Source organism: Cydia splendana, chromosome 17, assembly GCF_910591565.1.
Source record: "Cydia splendana chromosome 17, ilCydSple1.2, whole genome shotgun sequence".
NCBI lineage: Eukaryota > Metazoa > Arthropoda > Insecta > Lepidoptera > Tortricidae > Cydia > Cydia splendana.
Window position 1 is genome coordinate 3288625 of NC_085976.1, and position 24588 is coordinate 3313212.

At 39.4% G+C, this 24588-nt stretch overlaps 1 protein-coding gene across 1 annotated transcript; it reads left to right on the plus strand.

The window, feature by feature from the left end:
- The first annotated feature begins 91 nt into the window (after positions 1 to 91).
- Positions 92 to 11411, plus strand: LOC134798636 (microfibrillar-associated protein 1). The gene is made up of 9 exons (XM_063770999.1): positions 92 to 265; positions 410 to 603; positions 1185 to 1396; positions 1770 to 1882; positions 5710 to 5891; positions 6917 to 7041; positions 7764 to 7907; positions 8845 to 8941; positions 11211 to 11411. Exons 1-9 carry the CDS (start codon positions 178 to 180, stop codon positions 11394 to 11396), a joined length of 1341 nt encoding a protein of 446 aa, XP_063627069.1. The 5' UTR covers positions 92 to 177; the 3' UTR covers positions 11397 to 11411.
- Positions 11412 to 24588: the final 13177 nt, after the last annotated feature.

The following is a 24588-nucleotide window of genomic DNA, read 5'->3' on the forward strand; positions in this document are numbered from 1 at the left end:
AAAATATTTGAGCTATTGTTAAAAGCGCCAAGAAAGAAGCAAATGTCAAGTCAAATAATTGTCAATTTTGACAAATTGGGATTTGATTTGATGTCTGTGGACAGCGCTGTGTATTCTATTATAATTTTGTGAAAATAAAATAATTCTTCTTTATCAAGTGTAAGCTTAGTTTCTATCATGAGCATGAACAGCATGAATGCGCTGCCCGCGCAGCCTACGGGTATTCAGAGCACTGCAGGAGCTGTCCCAATTCGAAATGAAAAAGGTACGTTTTCATAGCAACATGCTAGTCACAAAACATCTTACAATTTTTTTTAAAGCATAAAATAATTTAATTATTATACAGAGATTAGTGATATCATACTTAAGTTATTCATGTTATTAAACCATAATACTTCATCAATTTCAGGTGAAATATCTATGCAAAAGGTGAAGGTACAGAGGTACATATCTGGTAAGAAACCCGACTACGCACAGGGCGCCTCATCCTCAGAAGAGTCTGACACTGAGGACTTCATAGAACAGCAGAGACCAGAGCGGAGACAGCAGACATTGCCACAAGTGATCAGTCGAAAAGATGACCACAGTGATTCTGAGGGAGAGGTAAATATGTAACAAATTTGAAATATGACAATGATCCTAGAATATTTTTCATATAAATATGATTCTTTACTAAATAAATAAATAAAATAAAATAAAATAAAAATCATTTATTTCGGACCAGCTTTGTAGAATCATATCAGTAAGTAGCATTTGTTTGTGATACTATGGTGAAATGCAGTACAAAATGGTTCCCCTCTATTACATTTCAATTAGATTACTTTAGCAAGGTGTAACACTAAGGGCCAGTTGCACCAACCTCATTTAACGGACTGATTATCGTCAATCAGGAGTATAGTTAAAAATTTGGCGAACGCTTTAACGCTGACAGACGGTTTGGTGCAACCGACCCGTAGTCTTCAACATTATCGTTTGGCAGTGTCAAAGTGATCTATGCAGTGTGCACGCACTGGTTGCAAACATTTTCATTTGTTTAACAAACACCGCATGCCTCATTCAAGCGTTGACTCAACGCAACACCGAGAATGCACTTAGCGTGCACGCTCGTAGCGTGCGTTTCGTCAGCGTTCTGAAGCTTTGGTCACACACACATACACATCTATAAATATTTAAAACATCGCCAGGTGGACGACCCGCGTCTTCGCCGTCTACGGGTGGCCGCGCGCTCGCCGCCCCGCCGCGCCGAACACAAGCCTGAGATCATCGACGCAGAACCAGAGGCAGAGTCGGCCTCAAGTGCTGAAGAGCAACCGGACAGCTCGGAGAGCGAAGATGAGCTGGATGAGGAGGAGATTGAGAGGCGGAGACAGGCACTTAAAGCTAAATTAGCGGCCAGGTTAGTAACCATGACTTATTGAGTTACTAGCTTCTCCTGCGGCTTCGTCTGCCTACACGGTAAACTGTCACAACCGCCTCTCTCTTAGTACCCCATCGAATTAAATTTAGCTGAGAAAACATGCATACATCTAAAATATTAGTAGGATTCACATCAGTGGATGGAGCAGAGCATCTTACTAGAATCAAAGGAATTTGGACCTTCTGTACAGTAGTTACATTACATATTTACGTGGCATATACTCTCGAGAATTAGCTGATATTGCTATTCAAATATGAACTACTATTACTGTGTCTCTCTTGTCTTTCCCTCATAACTGAGACACTTTGTATATGTAGAGTTTGCCGGCATAATGTTAAGATTGAATTTACAGAGAGGCAGAGCGAGAAGTTCTAGGCCGGGAAGATGATGAAGAAATGGTAGATGGCATTAAAGAGGAGAGTGGTTCATCGGACACAGAATACACAGACAGCGAAGAAGATACTGGTACAGTTTTTTTACTTTTTCTTCTTCTTCAGTCGGTCCCTCAATACTGAGGATCGTGACATCATATCCTTCTGTTGAAGACCAGGTTCCTCCATAGGGCTCTGTTCCTCGCCAGGCGCATGCCTTGTGCAGTTTTAATTGCATAGGTGCCGTAATTTGAGCACACCATCTAGTAGGAGGAGGGCCCTGAGGTCTCGTGCCTTCAACTTTGCCCGTCATTATTACTCTTTCCAGGCTATCTGGAGAGCGTCGTGAGAGGTGTCCGAAGTATGACAGCATTTGGTCCTGGCATATCGTTGACAACCGGCGTTTTATGCGTAGCTCCTCTGATATGGACTGATTGGTACGCATTGCCGTCCACGGAATTCGTAAAAGTCGGCGCCAACACCACATCTCAAACGCGTTAATACGCTTTATCATATTGGCTCGTTTGGTCCATGTCTCCGAACCATACAGAAAGATTGGGAAAACCAGAGAGCGCACAAGTCTAACCTTTGTCTGTGTTAATATACTTACTACGATCCTTCCAAATCTTATCTAGCCGAGCCATAGCTCCCTTCGATATTTGAATCCTCCGAATAATTTCCCCGTCCCAACTACCATCGCTAGATATAAGGGCCACCCCACATCTGGCGTCTTTCGAGCGTCGGCGTCGGTCAGCGCTATGGAAAATGACGTCGCTGCGCAGTTGCGTCGACGTCGCGTCGACGTTGGGCCATAGAGTTGTAGACGCCGACGCTCGAAAGACGCTAGATGTGGGGTGGCCCTAAGTGAGCCGAGGTAGGTGAAGGCACTGACACAATCGAGATCTTTTAGTTGTAAGCTTCGTGGAGGAGGGTTTTTCCGATACACAAACATCAGCTTGGTCTTTGCATGGTTGACGTGAAGTCCTAATTTGATGCTTTCGGCTTTTTACTTTTATTCGTATCCAATCACAGAACACCGCCTCTAGAAACCTAATATTGGCCATTTTGTTCCCGACGCAAATCACCAAACTGTGAGGTGCGGGAGGGGTGCTCACGGCGTTGCGATTGGTCGTTTTAAACATGGCGCGCTGACACGTGTAAATATAGGGATGGGACATGTTCATTACAGGTAGTGGGTGCTGCTACCAGTGAGATCGAAATGTATTGTGGTAAAATTGTTACCAATTTAGTATACTTAGAGTAAACTGACTTAATAATTATACTTATTGATTAATTTAATATTTCATTAAGTAATTTAACAATGTACCTGAAATTTTTACATAACATATTAGGGCATTTCTGTTTAAAGTACCCAGAACTTGAATTTTAAAGTTTAGAATTTTTATATTATTTCCACTCAGAATCGCAATCTCTTTCGATACGAGAAAAAAGTGTCGCCAAAATCTCATACAATTATTTTCTTTTGTCCGTTTTATTAAGGTCATAGAAGGTTGTATTGAAAACATATTCAAATGGACCAATAACATATGCCTATTACAAATCAACTCCGAGTTCTCTCGCACTTCTTTGAAGTTCATCATCAGGTCCATCTCGTGACATGAGACCTAACTGCTCACCTAGAGGATTCTAAAAAACCCATACAACATATGTCTATCACAAACCAACACCGAGTTCCCTCGAACTTCTTTGAAGTTCATCATCAGGTCCATCTCGTGACATGAGACCTAACTGCTCACCTAGAGGATTCTAAAAAACCCATACAACATATGTCTATCACAAACCAACACCGAGTTTCCTCGCACTTCTTTGAAGTTCATCATCAGGTCCATCTCGTGACATGAGACCTAACTGCTTACCTAGAGGATTCTAAAAAACCCATACAAAATATGTCTATCACAAACCAACACCGAGTTCCCTCGCACTTCTTTGGAGTTCATCATCAGGTCCATCTCGTGACATGAGACCTAACTGCTCACCTAGAGGATTCTAAATAACCCATACAACATATGTCTATCACAAACCAACACCGAGTTCCCTCGCACTTCTTTGAAGTTCATCATCAGGTCCATCTCGTGACATGAGACCTAACTGCTCACCTAGAGGATTCTAAAAAACCCATACAACATATGTCTATCACAAACCAACACCGAGTTCCCTCGAACTTCTTTGAAGTTCATCATCAGGTCCAACTCGTGACATGAGACCTAACTGCTCACCTAGAGGATTCTAAATAACCCATACAACATATGTCTATCACAAACCAACACCGAGTTCCCTCGCACTTCTTTGAAGTTCATCATCAGGTCCATCTCGTGACATGCAGCCTAACTGCTCCGCTGGCCTAGAGGATTCTAAAAAAACTTACATAACATGTTACCTATATATTATGTCTAAAATGGTACAATACGGTATGACGAAGCACGAAGTTTCCGCAACTGAAAAACCATCATCGTCACATCACTAGTCGAAAGGGAAAGGGATAGCGCATTGCATTTTCAAGTTGACGAAAAGGGACGGACATACTTCGCCTCTGCTTACTGACCAGTATAAAATGAACCCCGCGGACAAGAAACATTATTCAATGAAATAATGAATTTCGCTTTCCTGTGGGATGTTATTCCATCTGTTTTGTAAGTAGAAGTCTTAGATGACTTGCCACACCATGTTACGCTGCAATATCCCATGATTTCACAATGAATTCAATAGTTTACGATTTATTTTCTTAGACTCGTGCACACTGCTAACAGGTCGTAACCTTGGGCGCAACTGATCGGAGCGGCGCGCGAACAATCTTATATTTGACCTATACACCATACGGGCGGTGACCGCGAGTCGTCCTATAAGCTCGGTCTATAGGGGTTGGTCTGTGTATCCAATTCAAGCGAGGCCCAATCAGTGGTATTTAACTCAAATTTTCGGGCGCGCTTGGCTCACAAATTCTCTGAGCAGTCATTATGGCACAATCTAGTAAGTGAGAAAGGGAATGCGACTTATGCATTAACCTTTTGGACGCCAATGACCGATATACCCGCACCACAGGTTCAACGCCAAAGACCGATTAATAGGTCACAGACCACAGAGCAACATAGACCTACGTGCATATGCATAAAGTTCAATTTCTGTTTTGACACTTGGGTGACGTGGCGTCCGAGTGACAGCTATTGTGTTTGACACGGCGTCGAAAAGGTTAATGGGTGTCAACCTCTCACATCACATACAATCACAATTATCAAACATTATCAGTTTGTTAGTAGACAGTGAAAATTCTGTACTTAGCAATATTATCTTCTGTTGCCCAGTGGAAACTTGTTTTAAAACTCTCACTTACAAAATAGACCGGCCCGTCGCTCGCCGCTCTGCCTAAATTATTCGTTGACAGTGAATTTTTCCACCATATCTTTTATAAAAAACCGGGCAAGTGCGAGTCGGACTCGCGCACGAAGGGTTCCGTACCACAATGCAAAAAAGGGCAAAAAAAAAACGGTCACACATCCAAGTACTGACCCAGCCCGACGTTGCTTAACTTCGGTCAAAAATCACGTTTGTTGTATGGGAGCCCCACTTAAATCTTTATTTTATTCTGTTTTTAGTATTTGTTGTTATAGCGGCAACAGAAATACATCATCTGTGAAAATCTATCACGGTTGGTGAGATACAGCCTGGTGACAGACGGACGGACGGACGAACGGACAGCGGAGTCTTAGTAATAGGGTCCCGTTTTACCCTTTGGGTGCGGAACCCTATAAAATGTCCTTTAGGGGCGTACCTTATAATGTCAATCGATTATATTTTAAGATGTCAGTGAGCTAGGCTAGCTGTATTTTTAACCAACTTTGAAAAAGGTTTTTTATAGTGAAAACCCTCAGTTGAGTTTGTGTTTCAAACATTTTTCTTTTTTAGGGCCAAGAGTGAAACCAGTGTTCGTCAGAGCTTCCGACAGAATGACGGTGGCAGAAAGAGAGCGGAAAGCGAAGCAGCAGAAGAAAGAAGAGTCAGAGGCTCGCAAGGAGAAGGAGGAACGGAGAAGGGAAGCGTTGAAGTTAGTTGAAGACACAATCCGATCCGAGCAGAGGAGTACACAGGTATGAAAAGTTTTTTTGTAATCTTTTAATATTAATCTGTCAATGTGCATACGCGGTACACGGCCCAGATTTAAATCCATAAAAAAAATCCTAGGCTTTGACGACGGGGCAGCCCTACCGCAGCCCTAGCCCTAACCCACCACTACCAACCAACTCGCTTCATATATGTATTTTGTATTTCCTTATTTCAGTTTAAATAAACTTGTTGTTGCTTTAATCTGTCATGCCTAAATCCATTATTAGACGTTTATTTGCTTAATTTTTTTTTGTGTAATAAAATTTCGTCCAAAGAGAATTTGAAATAGAGTCTAATCAAAGTAAATTATGTAGTCAGTACATTTAATGCCATCTTTCTACACAAACGATGAACAATTTTAGAACGCCATTTGACTTTTATTCTTATTTTTTCACCAATATGTGTTAAATTTCTTAAATGTCAAAAAGTATCGTCATCTACTCGAGAGTAGGCTCAAGGTATGGCGCCATCGCTCAAAAAGATGGCACCATACCTTTGGCCTATCCTCGAATATTCCTCTTGTCTAAATTCTCTTTGGTATACAAACTTAATAGTAACATATTGTTAGGTTTCATAAAAAGTAGCAAGCTGATTTGAAATCGCTATTCATGAGGTTAAAAATCATAGATTGTATGGTTCCGACCGCCCCAACTGGAACCAAAAGGGACACAAGTCTGTCTGTCTTTCTTTAGATTTGTGGCGGCTCCTCTGTCACTGACAACGTCGTGCCACAATATTGTAACAGATGGCGTTAGCGCGTTCTACATCGCCCTTACAGAGTTTATATTGTCAATTAATATATATATAATTCAAACCAACTCTCAGTGGACTTTAGTCCCCAGGCACAACACCCGCCTGGAGAGAGTACTCGCTACTGTCCGCTCTCTTACCATCTACAGATTTGGCATATCTACAATATTTTTGTTATTAAACGATTGCAGCGCCATCTGTGTTAAGCTTTGAGCGTTTGTTCTCATTGCAAGGAAGTGTAAGGTTATTTCGTTTTCAGGCCGAGCAAAAGGAGGGCAACATAAATGACGTTTGTACCGATGATGAAAACGACGAGGTAGAGTACGAGGCGTGGAAACTGCGAGAGTTGAAGCGGATAAAACGAGATAAGGAAGAGAGAGAGACGTATGTATTTACAGATGTAGAGCATAATTATTTTCGATCGTATTTTCTCGGAAACGTTCGTATTCGTCAGAGTACTTCAGTCAACCTCAGTACTTTTTGTACCGAGGCTGACTGAAATAGCAAGACACGTTCGTACGTTTCCGTGAAAATACGATGGAAAATAATTATGCCTACATCTGTAGTCATTTATTTATATCCTTGTCCAATCGAGTTCACAAACAACACAGTGTATTAGGTACTATATCTTATACCTTTAATCGAGTAATCCTTGTATATATATGTATTTATATATTTCGGGGATCTCAGAAACGGCTCTAACGAACAATCGATCTAGCTAGATCGTATCTGTGGGAAAACGCGCATTTTTTTTTTTTATGTTTTCCCAGATATTACCATAGAAATCGCTTGCTTTGGCCATCAATATCTATTTGTATTTGATTATTGACCGCTCGCGCCGGCAAATCAACTTTAGGGTTGACAACGCTTACAAATGTTTTCACAGGAAAAAAAAAATGGTTTAAAGCTTTCTTATTCACATCATAGAAACTAAAGGAGCAGCGAGTGTTTCCAATATTGCTGTTTAGTTATAGTTGAGGTGATCTGTGCATATACCAAGCAATGACGGGAAGTTTTAAATACGACAAACCCTTGAAATATTCTGTTATCTGTTCTATTAAAAATAAACTTATTAAGTTATTAAATGAATGTTAATCTGTTTACAGCGCCGAAAAGGAGTTATTGGCTATCGAGCGCATGCGGAATATGACCGAGGAGGAGCGGCGTGTGGAACAGAGGCTGAACCCCAAACTGGTCACCAACAAGTCCGTCAAGGGCAAATACAAGTTCTTGCAGAAATATTATCACAGGTAAATGTTAATATACTTTTAGGGTTCCGTACCTCAAAAGGAAAAAAACGGAACCCTTATAGCAGCGGTCGGCAAACTTTTAGCAGCCAAGGGCCACATGGCAGTTAACAAAGTGGATGCGGGCCGCACTTTGTTAGTATTTATGACTTTATCAGACATTGTCGTTTGTCAATATTACATACAAAATAGCCAGGGAGGCTCGCGGGCCGTTGGTTGTCGACCGCTGCCTTATAGGATCACTCGTGTTTCTGTCTGTCCGTCTGTCACAGCCTATTTTATCAAAAACTACTGGACCAATTAAGTTGAAATTTGGTACACATAATATGAAAATTAGTGACCCAAAGACGGACATGTAACGTAAATAAATGAATTTTAAACATGGGGGCCACTTTGGGGGGGTAAATGAGAAAATTAAAAAATAAAGTTTTCCAAAGTATATAACGTTATATGTCAAATGAAAGAGCTCATTCTGAGAAGTTCAAATATTTTTATTATATAATTTTAAAATAAATAGGTTTCCATTCCCCCCCCCCCCCCCCTTTATCTCCGAAACTACTGAATCAAAAATTTTGAAAAAAATACACAATAGTTCTTTACCTATAGATGTCAGGAAAACCTATTACTTATCACACGTAATATTGATTGTCATTCAAGTCGACAAAACTTAGTCAGGTTTTTTAAGATTCCACTGATTTCCCAATAGTATTTTATACATTCGTCATATAATAGAGAGCTTTACAGTCGAGTACCGTATTAAGGCCACGAAGCTTGCTGAGTGGCCCTAGTAGGTACGAGATTGAATAGCTTGATTATATCACTATTGTATGCCATACTTTTTCTATGAGTCAACAAAAATAATATTTGAAACTAGTCTTATAGGTGCTGCTGACTGTACATGCATTTACTATATTCGTTTTTAATTTGACTTTTATTTCAGAGGTGCCTTCTATTTGGACAAAGAAGAAGATGTATTCAAACAAGACTTTTCGGGGGCAACATTGGACGATCACTTTGACAAGACCGTTTTACCTAAGGCAAGTGACAAAATATATTAAATATTTATCAGTCTAGTGTACGGACAAGTGGTGGCATTTTGAACAGAGCGGGAAATGGAGTCATTATTATCTACTACCTTTTTATGATTGAATGAATAAATTCAAATTTTATATGACATTTACTTTACTTATAAAATCTATTTCTCTTGCTCTCTCACATTCAATCAATATACTTTTTAACCATATACAACAACCTTAATTAATTACTTACTTAATTCAAAATGCCACCACTTGTCCGTACACTATATTATCACATTTTAATATTTTACATTAACCCATCGAACGCTACCTACGTCTATCGTGCGCGGTGCGTCATCGTAAAACTTATCGGAATGCGCGAATGTTTATATTGGGCTGTTGTCTTTGACGGTCAAAGGGAAAAATAACAAGCACTATTTAACTATGCAATATATCACTTACAGACAAGTATAAAGGTAGTTTCCAGTTATCTGTAGTTTCCTTTTGACACCATAGGTTGAACTAGAATATCTTCAAAAAAATCCATTTAGTTTTCAAGCTCGTCTGGAAGTCTGCCATGACGCCTTACAGTTTGTGGGGCCCAATGGGTAGCTGTCTTGGACTCTTGGCCAACAAGTCTTACAGTTAAGGGTTTCTGGCACGGCGCACAAGATATCAATCGTTTGCGCCGTAGCGAGCGAAACGGTAATGTCTCTATCTCTATCGCTCTTCCATATTAATGCGACAGAGAGACATTAGCGTTTCGTTCGCATCGACACAAACGATTGGCATCTTGGCTAGGCCCCCAGTTGCGCCCCCCTCCTCTTAACCCTTAAATGCATAGTGTTGCCAAATGTCTAACAAACCATTAGACAGCTCACAGTTTTAAAATAAATAGGGTTACGTTCTTGAACGCACCTTTATGCCAAACGTCAAGTAATAGGGTGATGATTTAAGGGTTAAATTTACGCAATATTTTTAATTTATAAAAATTACATTCGTTTTAAGACGAAAAGTCGGCAAACTTGGAAAAATCCACAAGTTTATAATTTTTAGTATGTGATTTGGAACGGTTTTTTCGGGGTATGTAATTATTTTATATTTAAAAACTTTATCATAGGTATATCACAAATAGTGTACCTTTCTAATGGTAGTAAAAAAAATCATTTATATATTACTGAAAATTACATATTTACATAAATAATATGATTTAGCCAATTCAACTTCTAACACTGATTTCGCAGTGAAAATCGAAGTTATATTTTTTTTACTATTTTTCCTAGAATCTACAAACAATTATGTGATACATATATAAATTTCGGGCAAAGAGAAAAACTCATGCATTTAAGGGTTGAGCCCCTCTTATAAGTATCGCGCTAAGAAAATGCCCGCGGCGTTCACGGCACAGTGGAGTGCGGCGGATCAAGAGTGCGTAAAGTCCAAGTAAGGACGCCAAGCACAAGAATTTCGTACACTGACCTGCCTGTTCCTATCTCTATCGCAAGTGCAATTATATTGTCCCGCTCGCACAGTGGCATGACGAAGCCAAAGAGAATAGAGTGTATATGTGACGTTATCTATGAAAAGGGACCTTATTGTCGATGGCGCTTACGCTATTATTAATGTTGCTCCGATATAAATACAATGCCGCGCGACGCTGTGCGGCGTAAGCGCCATCGACAATAAGGTCCCTTTTCATAGATAATGCCCCATATAGAGTTATTGTCAAAGTAAATTAGAGTTAGACCAAGAAAAGTCTGCAACGATTTTGAAGGCACAAATGTTATTTTAAACGTCAAACTTCTATGAAATTATGACGTATAAATAACACTGGCACTGCTTGTGCTGTCAAAATCTCTGCAGACTTTTCTTGGTCCTAACTCTATGTAGTCACAGTGAATTTACTGCCATCCTTCGACAGATGTTTAAAACTTTTAGAACACCATTCGATCCTTATTCTTTCTTTATAGTTCCATCTTTTCGAGCGATGGCGCCATACCTTTGGCCTAGCCTTGTAGATGGCGACACTTGTTGATATTTAACAAATTTAACACATATCTGTGAAAGAATAAGGATCAAAGTAAAATGGTGTTCTAAAAAAATAATGGTGGTAATAATAATGGTGGTGGTGGTTGGTGGTGGTGTGGTGTTTGGAGATTTAAACATCTATCGAAAGATGCCAGTAAATTCACTGTGGCTACATAATTTACTTTGACAATTCGCTTCTATTTCAAAATTGTCTTTGACGAAGCCTTAAGTAAATACAACTAAAATATACTCCTTGTTCCAGGTGATGCAAGTAAAGAAGTTCGGTCGGTCTGGACGCACCAAGTACACACACTTGGTCGACCAGGACACGACGGAGTTCGACTCGGCGTGGAGCAGCGACTCGGCGGCCGCGAGGCTCGCCAACTTCCGCGGCGGGATGAAGCAGGTGTTCGACCGACCCTCGGCTAAGAGGAAACATACTGTGTAGCGGGATTAGTTATTTATAGGATGAATTGTTGAGATACCTGTAAATTAAGTTATATATAGGCGTGTGTGGAAGCATATGAAGTGACGTAACACCGGTTTCCATTGCGGCTCAAGTATGATATTGTCAATAAAAAGCCACGAAATTAAAATATCAGTTTAGATTTTTTTTGTGACAGATTTATTTGCCAGTCTATATCCTAAACCAGCCTCTGACGTAACAAAGTGTGACAAAGCGCTTTTATATAAGTTAAGAGTGACAGAGATAGCACTACAGCCACAGAACACTTGGTGTACCAGGAGACCAGGATACCACGGAGTTCGACTCGGCGTGGAGCAGCGACTCGGCGGCCGCGAGGCTCGCCAACTTCCGCGGCGGGATGAAGCAGGTGTTCGACCGACCCTCGGCTAAGAGGAAACATACCGTGTAGCGGGATTACTAGGATTAGTTAGTGTTTTATATAAATAAGTGCTGTGGCCTAGCGGTAAGGACGTGCGACTTTGAATCCGGAGGTCGCGGGTCCAAACCCCGGCTCGTACCAATGAGTTTTTTGAAACTTATGTACGACATATCATTTGATATTTACCAGTTGCTTTTCGGTGAAGGAAAACATCGCGAGGAAACCCAATAAGACCTAGTTTCCCCTCTGAGTTGGAAGGTCAGATGGTAGTCGCTTTTGTAAAAACTAGTGCCTACGTCAATTCTTGGGATTCGTTTTCAAGCGGACCCCAGGCTCCCATGAGCCGTGGCAAAATGCCGGGATAACGCGAGGAAGAAGAAGTATTGTATAAATAAGTTAATGATGATAAATTGTTTGTATAATGTGAAATTAAGTTACTGAGGGGATAATTATTATGTGCTAGAGCCCTCCGAAGTGATCTAACACCGATTTCCAAAGGGGTTCTAATATGATATGTACTAAAACAGCCGCGAAATTAAAAATAGTAGAAATGATGAATTTGCTCTTTTGTTTTATTCGGTCGTCCGCTAAGAGAAAACACACTGTGTAATAGAATTAACTTATTGGCGCGAATGCCAAGTTAAAGTTCTGGTAGTACACTTCGCGAACTACCAGAACTTTAACTTTAACTTTAATGTGAAGTTTAAGTTTTTGATATAAGCCGCAAGATGGCCGACCCTCAAACGTGCATGGTCTATATATCTGTACCACCCGCATGTGCAACTTGTTCGATATATACTTGTATCGACCGGGATATGAACCGTGATTACCTTTTGTATTGTTTTCGAGCTCCCGATATTTCGACGCAGTTGCATCTTGAACAAGGTGCATGTAACTGCGTCGAAATATCGGGAGCTCGAATACAATACAAAAGGTAATCACGGTTCATATCCCGGTCGATATAAGTCTAGTGAAACTAACCGTGAATCATTCAAAACTGTTGTTTAATATATAAATATTTACTAACTGCATTGATTTAGAAAACGCATTCAGTTCAGTTACCAAGTTCGTAATAGAGAAGAATATTTTGCATATTTGATTCGATCAGATAAGCGTATTTTTAAATATTGGTACCTACTTACCTCATAAAAAAATTTAGTTTGTACCTATCCTTTTAATGATTTGGTTTTAGTCGTTACATGACGCGTATATTATACGTACACGTAATTTATGTTTCTAGATCAAGTGTAGATGATTTATTAAATGTGTGCACGGTCACGAATACCTACGTGACTAGCGAGAAATGTGTAAACGTGTATGGTTTAGAATGACTTTGGACTTATTAAAAACATGAATTCTTCAATTATTGTGTTTTATTTAATACCGTCTTTACCATAAGGGCAAGACGGGGCCCATCCTTAGGGGGCCCCGAAGGACAGACATCAGTACAGTATATTTGATTACCTATAATAAATAGATCATAGTAGAAAAATGTTAGTTTAATTAGCTTTCTTTACTTTCCAAAAGGGCCCCAAATACTTATGTCCCCAGGAGCCCCAGCAGAGTTTAAGACGGCCCTGGTTGCCTGATTCGCTAACGGTACTGAACAACTGTTACTAAAGTCGCGAAAAATATGGAGAGCCCTTGCCCTTAAAGAACGCCACCGTAGGCATATCCAGTGGTTAATTTTAGCAATATCATGTACAGATCTAGTGCATATATAATTATTTTCCATCGTATTTTCACGGAAACGTACGAACGTGTCTTGCTATTTCAGTCAGTTTTGGTACAAAATACTGAGGTTGGCTGAAGTAGTATGACAAATACGAACGTTTCCGAGAAAATACGATAAGTACTGAGGTTGGCTGAAGTAGTATGACAAATACGAACGTTTCCGAGAAAATACGATTTGAACTTAGCTTGATGGAAAACAATTATGCACTACATCTGTAATTAATTAGATGGTGAAGTAGATTGCATGAGATCTCACGTACCTAAATTGGACTCTAAGTTGGTAATAAATATTTTTCAACTCCTGATCACTGATTAAATTTCACCGTGTATCAGGTATTGCTTTTTGCCGCCATTGACTTGATATAAAGTCAATACATTTCGTGCCCCACACGCCACGACTTGATATGTTATACAGGTTGTTTACGTGCAATTTTTGACATGGCGGTGATGACACTTTACTACTTAACCTTTTGAACGCCACAGACGGCAATTGATAACGCAAAATCGTGACAACGACGCCAAAGACGGTATTTGACGTCGAACGTTTTTTTGATGAAAATCTACTGAAAAATGTACCCACTTTTAGGTTGGCATTATTTATTCACGAAACTAAATTTTACCCCCGTGGAGTCAGTGGCACGGCAAATGGATGCGCCGTTTGGCGTTCAAAAGGTTAACTGAGGTTTCGGCGAAAAGGTTAAAGGTAGACGCACATACAGGGCTTCCGCACTTCGCCCCCTTCCTTCACCTTATGACTTATACCTACTTTATACCGTGCAGATATTTTCGATACCAATTGCGTGTAATTATATCACAATAGTAGTTTATGTGACTGCTACATAATGAAAGGCATTAAAATACGAGTGTGGGTTTATGAAACGAATGAAATGAGTTTCATAATAGTATCACACGAGTGTTTTAATGCCTAATTATGTACAGTTACATACACTGCTTTATCTACACACATATTATAAACTTTCTATGATATATTCACTAACCTCATATTACAGCCGACATTGGGGCACTTTCCTCTCTGGCGGAACTCGCGGATATGAGATGGCGTCTCCGAAATATCTTTATCGTACATTTTACACGAAACTTTTGTTATAGTTACTTTAAAAACAACAAAACAAATTATTTTTTACTTACAAACTAATTAAAAGATAAACTGTACGTCAAATGGCGGCAAATGAAAACTTTTTTCACGCATGTCACGCATCCGTAGTTTTTTTTTAATTCAAAGACAAACTAGAGTCGGGGTCGATTACCATATCGTCCGATACCAACTTACAAGCGAGATTTGTCAATATTGTATGCAATTGTCATTTGATTTCGAATAAAACGTCATCTCGACTGATATTAGAATAGGAGTCAAATCAAATTGCCTTTTTTTTCAGAGATGTTCGAAATTTGAATGTCATTACCAAATCGATTTTGATATAGTAATGAAGCTATTACCACATTTTCACAGATAAGAAATTTGCTGTAACAAAACAGTTTATCGTAATGTGGGCCATTATTTACGGATTTTGAAGGTATCATAGAGAGTTTATGATATGTCTGTAGATAAAGTTATATATGCACTCAAGTACCTAATTTTTATGTGTTTACCGTACCGTATATTATTCACATCCTCTAAGAAATTTAATGCATACCTAAGGATAAAATTCTATTCATTCAACTATTTCACAGCAAGTTAACGGCGTAGGTACCTAAATCTAGTTGACTCTAAGTTCTAGTTCTCAGCATGAGCGCCAGATTCATCACTAGAAGCCGCGAACTAGTGACTTCAAACGGCTTAGAGTTAGATCTAACAACTTTTATCGTTAGGAAGTTTTATATTTTACGGGCCGAGAGCGGCGACGGGGTTTAACTTGATTTATGTACGCAGATCACTGCCACTGGATAAAGCAAAACTGAATTGTAGAGTGTATTTTTCACACTTTCACTGCCAGCGCGAGTTTATGCGCTACGAGCGTAGTGATAACATGACGGCGTTTGTAGCGAAAAGCGCCTACCAACAAAGGAACCGCTTAGCGAGTCGCTGGCAGAGAATGTGTGTGGCAGAGTACCTCAACATAATTTAAAGGCAACATAATTTAAATCATGATCAGGTTAAAAACTCTTAACATATGAATTTGCTGTATGAAAAAGTATTGAGACTTCTTTCCGTGGCACACACAATGCTGCTGCATTAGCGACGCCTTAGAGTGGCTATGGCCAGTTCAGTATTAATTTTATTTAGGCTTTAATCTTCACTATGCAGGATCTAGTGTGCCATAATCTATGTTTATGTGGGACAGTTGGTTTCGAACAGGATCACGCGCGGATCGCCTTAACGAATATAAACAGATACATACGTGTTGAAGGCTTTGATCATAGTGTATAGAAAATAAGTAGGGTTGCCCTTTAACCCCTTGAGCACAGTATAATAAAGAGTACTAACGTACAGTATGGACACTCCCTGCCTCCCGTTGAAAGTGCCGCCCACCCGCTCTCGGTTCGGTTACCTCACAGTTAACGGCTGGCAAGGACGCGACGGTGCGCAGAGCGGAGGCCACGTAAAATATTCAAATATTAAACAAATCTTTACAAAACCTATCAGATCACACTGAAAACAGCAAACAAAACAATCAATATGAACAAAAAAAACATGTTTTCAACTTACGTAATATTTTATTATTAGGGGATTTTTGTAGTTACTCGAGTAATGCGGCAACAGCAGATTAAGATAATGCTAATATACAGGATGACTAATATCATCGTGTACCAAACTAATCAAATCCACAATCTTATTACCGATTTTTTTACTGCCCACCAACTCCCAACAAACCAACAGACCACCATAGACTGCTAAAAGTAGTTAAAGTAGACTCCACGGGTTATTCGCGGATGTTCTAGTACGCAAAATGACTAGTGTAATATTTTGCCTATAGGCAAAATACAGGTAGGCCTATAGCCTATAGGCAGTGATATATCTAGGTGATATATCACTTTTAGTCTACATCGCGAACGGTCCAGAACGCAAAATGCCTACATCATTTATCTTTACGTTAGCGATGTCGACGGAGCCCCGCTGTCGCGGGGCTCCTATTCCGTGCTGTTTGGCCACAGGCCTATTCGGATTTCGAGATAATCACAAGATCTTGAGACGATTTAGAGATCAATTAGATCTACATTAGATATCGACTAGATGTGACTTGGATATCTAAGTCATAACTTGTCGAAATCGTTCAAGAGGACCTCCAGAATCGCGGAAACGTCAAATTTGACATATCTATCTTACAAATATCTTTAAATTATCCGTATCGTAACTTGTTGAAGTCTAGTAGAAATCTAATTCATTTTCCGAAACGAGCCGCTAGGCAAAATATTACACTAGTCATTTTGCGTTCTAGACCGTCCGCGACTATACCGACTCCACGGGTAGTAAGATATCAGTCATCTTAATCTGACACGCTCGTGTAACTACTAAAATCCGTCCTTGGGCTCCTCTAACATTGGTTCTTTTTTAAAGTGATATGGATAGTGATATGCCTGTCGTGTCCAACTAACTGCTATTAGAAAAAGGCCTCCATCCACAAATAATAGTTAAAAATATTGGAATAATATATGTGGATAGAATAAATATATTGAATATTGGAGGGTGTATCTGGTTGCTGCTGTTAGGGCTCAACCCCTGGAGCCTGGCTCCCGCGGGCCGGACGCTTTGGGTGTTGTCGGCGGGCCGGATTGGAACGCGTCGCGGGCCGGGGTTTGGAGAGCCCTGATGTAGATTATGTTAGAAGACTAGTTTATTTTTGTATCTTTTTCTAGTTCTTATCTCGTTGTGATTTTGGTACTACTTCCCAAAATCATAACGAGCGGCTGATAAGAAAAATCTGTCTAAAGGGGCCCACTGATTAACAGTCCGCCGGATGGTATCGGCCTGTCAGTTAGAACAAAATTTTGACAGCTCCGAACAACGGACAGGCCGATATCGTCCGGCCAAAGAGGATTTGAAGAAGAGAGTTACTGTCATGGTAAATTATGTAGCTACAGTTCATTTACTGCCATCTTTCGACAGAAGATTAAACCTGTTTGAACGCCATTTGATTTTGATCCTTATTCTTTAACTGATATGTGTTAACTTTTTAAATATTAATATTCACGCCATCTACTCGAGCATAGGCTGAAGGTTGTGGCGCCATCGCTCGAAAACATGGAACCATACCTTTGGCCTATAGTCGAGTAGATGGCGTGAATATTAATATTTAATAAGCTAACACATATCACTGAAAGAATAAGGATCAAAGTCAAATGGCGTTCTAACAGTTTTATGTTCTGTCGAAAGATGGCAGTAAATTTACAGTGGTTACATAATTTACTTTGAGAATCCGTCTCTATAGACTTTATTCTCTTTGGTCCGGCGGACTGTTAATCAGTGGGCCCCTTTATATCAAAGCAAAAAGTCAAATTTCATTGCTTTGATTTAAAGGGACCCACTGATTAACAGTCCGCCGGACGGTATCGGCCTGTCAGTTGTCCGGCGGACTGTTAATAATCAGTGGGCCCCTTAACACATATTTTTTCATCACTCGAGGAGATAATTATTAATATGAGATTATTGGATATTTTTCTATATTTATATGACATTACCATTTGAAATATAAATATGTAAAGGTATGTAGGTAAATAAAAGCGATAGTGATGATGCTACTCATTTTATTTCAATCATAGTCGAGGACATGCTGTACTGTACCAGATGATTAACCCGAACTGTCTAAAAAAGGAGAAAAAAATGTGAGAAGAAAAATAAGCGTGTACAAATAGTTATTTACGATACAAGTGCGGAAAAGAGGAAGGAATTAAAACACGACCGAAAGGAGTGTTTTAAATCGACACGAGTTGCGAATTACCTATTCGCATGTGTATCGTACAACGTTTTACAGTACATATGGCCCTTTAAACTTTTGACATACGCACGAAAAGTGCTATTTTACGCACATGTGCGGGAAAATAGGACCATATGTACTGTAAAAGATGTTTTAAATCTATGCAGGTGAAATTTTGTCACCAGTTATACCTACTCTGGCGTAGTGAATTGATAGGTCATACTGAACAACTTTTATTATACCTAGAATCAATGCCGAAAACGCGAAAAACTTTCATCCTGTACCTTATCTTATACCTTTAAAACACGAGCAATTCTTGTATACCTTTAAACAAGCAATTCTTGTATACCTATATATTTATTTATTTATATATAATTATATATTTCGGGGATTCAAATTTGCTATATGGGGGTTTTCGGGGGCGAAAAAACGATCTACCTAGGGCTTATCTCTGGGAAAACGCGCATTTTTGAGTTTTTATATGTTTTCCGAGCTTTCTCCCAGATATTATAAATTATACACTGAAATATGTTCCCAAAGATGTACAAAAAGCTACCTACAATCAGAGACTAGTAAATACCGACGACCGGTCTGGCCTAGTGGGTAGTGACCCTGCCTGCGAAGCCGATGGTCCTGGGTTCGAATCCCAGTAAGGGCATTTATTTGTGCGATGAACACTAATATTTGTTCCTGAGTCATGGGTGTTTTCTATGTATATAAGTATGTATTTATCTATATAAGTATGTATATCGTCGCCTAGCACCCATAGTACAAGCTTTGCTTAGTTTGGGGCTAGGTTGATCTGTGTAAGATGTCCCCAATATTTATTTATTTATTTATTTATTTAAAGACTACCAGTGGTATATTTAAGTCTGTGACCAGCCCCCATAGATCGCCGCGCGAATCGTCAAAGTTGTAGATGACCAGCCATGCGAGCGCCACCTTTGACAGTTGCCCAATGGCCCAATTTTCGGCCATCGGCCTACCTGCGCTTACTTGCGCCTTTATCGTCATCAACTAATGGAAGATGGTAGCATCATTGACGTATAAAATCTCAGGACTGGCCTTACTAATAAGAATGGGGCCAGTACAGCTGTGTGACACCGCTACAACGCGATTGGTTGATGAGTTCGCATCACGCGCGCGATTGGTCGCAACTAGCTGCGATAGGTTGCGCGATTGGCTCGAATTGGTGAGTCACACCGCTGAAACTAGTACCATTTTTAGTGCCCATCCATAGATATAATACGTCAATGGGTAGCATACTTACTAAAGGGAGGTGGTGGTGGTGGGGGGCCGCCGGGGTGTCCGCCGCCGCCGCCGCCGCAACCAGCCTTCTCCTTGTTGTACGACATCGCCGCGTTGCCGCCGATGCCCATGCCGCTCTATAAAACAACAATTTTAGAGCACCTTAGTACAGCGGTCGGCAACAAGCGGCCTCAGGCTCGGCAACCTCTCGCTTGCGGCCCGCGAGCCTCCCTGGCCATTTTGTATGTAATATTGAAAAACGACAATGTCTGCTAAAATCACAAATATTACCAAAGTGCATGCTAAAAGGTTGCCGACCGCTGCCTTAGTACAGTCGACGTCAAAGATATATTTAGGTACACTTTTTTGTATTTTTTGTTAAGGCGAAAAATTTTAACATATGTTTGTCGTCGACTGGACATAGTTATTTACGTATAAAGTTATAACAGTGACTTGACATGATATAATGATGTCACTTAGATATAGAGTTAGACCAAGAAAAGTCTGCAGCGATTTTGATAGCCCACGCAGTGCAAGTGTTATTTATACGTCATAATTTCATAGAAGTTTGACGTTTAAAATAACACTTGCACTGCGGGGGCTATGAAAATCGCTGCAGACTATTCTTGGTCTAACTCTACCTAACGTAATTTTTCTATTTCCATTAAAATTAGGCTTTAAATCCAGGGCTTGATTTTACTCGCTAAACTGAGCTACTTTTACTATGGGACCAACCCTAAAATCGGGGAAAAATTTTTGGCTTTTCCATAGAAAACGTCGACATCTGATCAGCCAAAATGTATGAAAGAGTTTTTTTCGGGATTTCGGGGTTGGTGCCATAATAAAAGTAGCTCAGTTTAGCGAGTAGAATCGAGCCCTGGATTTAAAGCCCCATGGTCAGAGACACCCTGTATAAAATGTTCTGCGTAAAAATTTTGCCGAATTTTGCTCGTCATATCAAGCGATGATGACTGATGACCTATCGTAATTGAAAAAAACATGTAATTAGAGCGAAATAGCACAAAATTATGTGAGAGATGAGAGGCACTATTTAAATAAACTTTTTTTTTATCTCACAGAAGCTATAAAGACTCAGATTTCAGATTTCAGATCATTTATTCGTAAATATCACATACATATTTATAAGTCACACAATAGGTACACACAGTTCATAATTAATTAATTATTTACATTATGCATTAAGTATATTATCTCATGGTCTAATAAAACATGGTCTTCTATTCCCAGAGTGACACGGGCCTACGTCACAATAACATTGCCACTTTATTTCAACATAACATGTTACATGGGTACATTATACCTATGGTTAATAAGTTAAAATATTTCTTTATAATTTTATAATTTTCATTTATATGTATTTTATCTTAATTTTTACAATAACACATCATTTTTAATTATTCGTTAGTAATATCTTCCGATTCACGAAAGAAATTTCAGTAGTTCGGGTAATTCTGTTTACATTACTGGCAACACAGGATAGCGCTGTCACATTTGACAATTCGGATCTAGATAACTTCATGCCCTGACCGTCATCCTTGTCGAACGCGTGTTAATTGTTATTTCCTTCTTGCTCAGTGTCAGCAGTCGCAGTGTTTTCCAAACTTTTCACGTCGTAAGCTTGGTAATTAATGTGTAACTGTGAATTAGTTTTTCAAACGTTTGTCTTGTATAGATAAATAAAGTTTAATTTAATACTTACATTAGATTTGTTTTATTTTACTATGTTTCTACATGAAGAACTTAAAATTAATGCCGTTAAAATAATTTTCACCGTTGGTTAAAATTCTCCCACATTTTAAAGTTTGAGAACCTGTAAATAGCATGATGACGTAGGCCCGTGTCAGTTAGGTCATACGCGAATCTCGGAATAGAGTACCAGGCGGAGTATATTATTATACCATGTATTATCTTAAAATTATTTATTACATTCCTTTGTTTTTAGTAAACATACCTACAGGCTACAGGTTATGATTTACATATTAGGTATTTGATGTGTTAGGGTCAACGGGTTGGTCATTTGCAGAAACTCTGAGACAGTGTAACACGCAGTGTGACTCTTTTTAGGTTTTTTCTTTAACGAACAGAATCCACTGAGCAACAATGCGAAACTAACAACAAGAATGTTCATTGATGCTTCGATTTTAACCGTGGACAGCTTCTCAGCTCTGCTAATCAGAAAACATATTATACTTTTAAACGCAACGAAACTTTTAATTTCCTACCCAATTGTATTTTAACGTTGACTATACTCTGTATCTACCCTCAAATGGCTCCTTAAGGCACTTAAGGGTAGATAAAACATTACATGATCAAATAATGTAGGTTAATGTTAGGTCGTTCAGTGACAGATCCAGGTGGTTTTGTATTTGGTTGGCTAATAAATAAATGTTATAACTACCCGAAAATTTACAAATTATTTGTTTACTTTTATTTGACTATGTACCTAAAGATACAGAGTATAAGTATGTATTTTATAGTGTCCGACCGAAACATGTTTTTTTGCCGAAACCGAAACCGAAACCGAATGTTCGGCTTTGGCTCTAGTTTCGGCCGAAACCGAAACCGAAACCGAACCTTTTGTAGATTTGTTAAAATCGTTGAAAAAATGACATAAAACCGCTTTTACACACATATTATGGGGCTGTCAACACCCAATGTCCTTGAAATTGATGTTACTTAAGTTTTTTAAGAAAATTACTAGAGTTAGACCAAGATAATTCTGCAACGATTTTGATAACACACGCAGTGCAAGTGTTATTTTAACGTCAAAACTTCTATTAAATTATGACGTATAAATAACATTTGCACTAGTTGCACTGCTATCAAAATCATTGTAGAATTTTCTTGGTCTAACTCTATTCATTCACCAGTCAAACTAACATGTAGATATAGGGTCAATTAAAAAATCAACCATAAACGCGAGCGCAGCGAGCGCGAAATTTTTTGTTGACAAATATCGCAAGGCCGGGTACCGATCTTCAACTGGGCCTAATAGTCCGAAGTTCCCCAGTCAGGCGAACTTTCATGCGAAGTTAAAGCCGTGCTTCAGGCTTCAGGATAAGTAGTTGAGCACAGACTCCAACCAATGTCCATTGTATTAAAACGCGAGACCGCAGGCCGAGCATGGCGCAGCGAGGCTAAATGCTAAGCTGATGTAGATGACATGTGGAACACAAACCAATGGTAAATTGAGGTAAAAAGTGAGGCTAACTAAGGTCGAGCATTCGTATGATAAACTGTACTAGGGACACTTTTAAGAGTTTTTTCTTCGTTTTAATCAATTGTCAGCTGTTCAGCCTCGCAAAATATAAACTATTGAGAAAATCAACTTTGCAGCACTAGTTGACCGTAGCCTTTAGCCTCGCTTAAAATTTGCCATTAGAGGTATGTAGGAAAATGACTGAATAAGTGAGTGAATAAGAGCGAAAAAGACATCGTTCGACTCGGGCCGACTTGATACTGGGGGCCCCGACATGCTTAATCCGGCCCTGCTTAAAATCACCATTAAACGGTTCTAATGTCGTGAGTACTCGTGAGGAAGCCGGACTAGTCCCGATAAGGCCTAGTTTACTCTCTGGGTTAGAATATCAGTCTGATGGCAGTCGCTTTCGTAAAAACTAGTGCCTACGCCAATTCTTGGGATTAGTTGTCAATTGGACCCCAGGCTCCCATTCCCATTGCCACGACTCGGCAAAAATTCCGGTATCACGCGAGGAAGATGATGAGTTTTCTTATTATTCTCTTGCCCAGGGCCCAGTAACATGCGACAGTGCTATCTCATTCACTCCGATACAATTAGACAGTGTGCGCGTTATAGGTATTGACAGCCTCTTAAGACTGCGTCGACCGTCCAGTGCAACGTCGACCGGAATTGTATTTTATAATAAACCAATTAATTTCTGTACCTATACATGAATCAGTATATGTAGGTATTCATATTGTTGTCCTACTTATTCCCCAACATGGTCTTTGTCCGAAGTACCATTTCGTAAGTTTCGGCCCGGCCGAACCTTTCGGCCGGTTTTTGGCCGAAACCGAAACTCCAGCCGAAACATGATTTTTTGGCCGAAACTGGCCGAAACCGAAACCGAAACCGAACCTTCGGTCGGACACTAGTATTTTATAAGTTAATCAAAATCTAACTTACCACAACGGCAAACACAATCGCCAGTATAGCAATAAACAACGCTATGAACTTCATCTCGAAATGTCTTCTATCCACCTGTAGAATCGACATCAACACCTGCCTTATATACTGGAAATACAGGAAAAATTTGAATATTCCACTTCCTGTTCCATTTAGCGTTTATATAAATAATTATAATAATTATTTGAGAAATGGCGTGAGCATTTGTGGGCGGCGGAGCGTGCTCATGTATGCGTAAATTTGCGTGATATAATTGGCTACTTTCCTACTAGTCAAATCAGCTTATTTTTTGGAACTGTCAACACGACATGGAATTTATATGAAAACATGTATAGTGACGTCACAGTCAACTCACCTACTCTTTATATTTCAATCCGATTTATTAAATAGAAATTGTGTTTAAAAATAACTGCTATCTATGTTTTTCTAATAATTATCTAGTGTTTTATTTCATGCACAGTGTGAAATAATTTATTTTAAGTAGAGGAAAGTAACCAATTTGCTAAACTTTTGTTCGGATTTTGAAGATGTGATGTTCAACTGATTGGTACCTGTCTGTCAGATTGAATAGAGCAGCAATCGATTTTTTAAAAATCTGACATTTATTTTGTATTGCTTGCAGTGCTCTTATTTCACACAAATAAAATGCGAACGAGATGAAAATATCAAATCAAAAATAGATGTTTAAATTTCTAATGCTCCTAATGTGCCGTACATCTGACCGTTAGCATTTTTGACATTGACTTTGTAACTCCCCCCTTTTCTATTTAA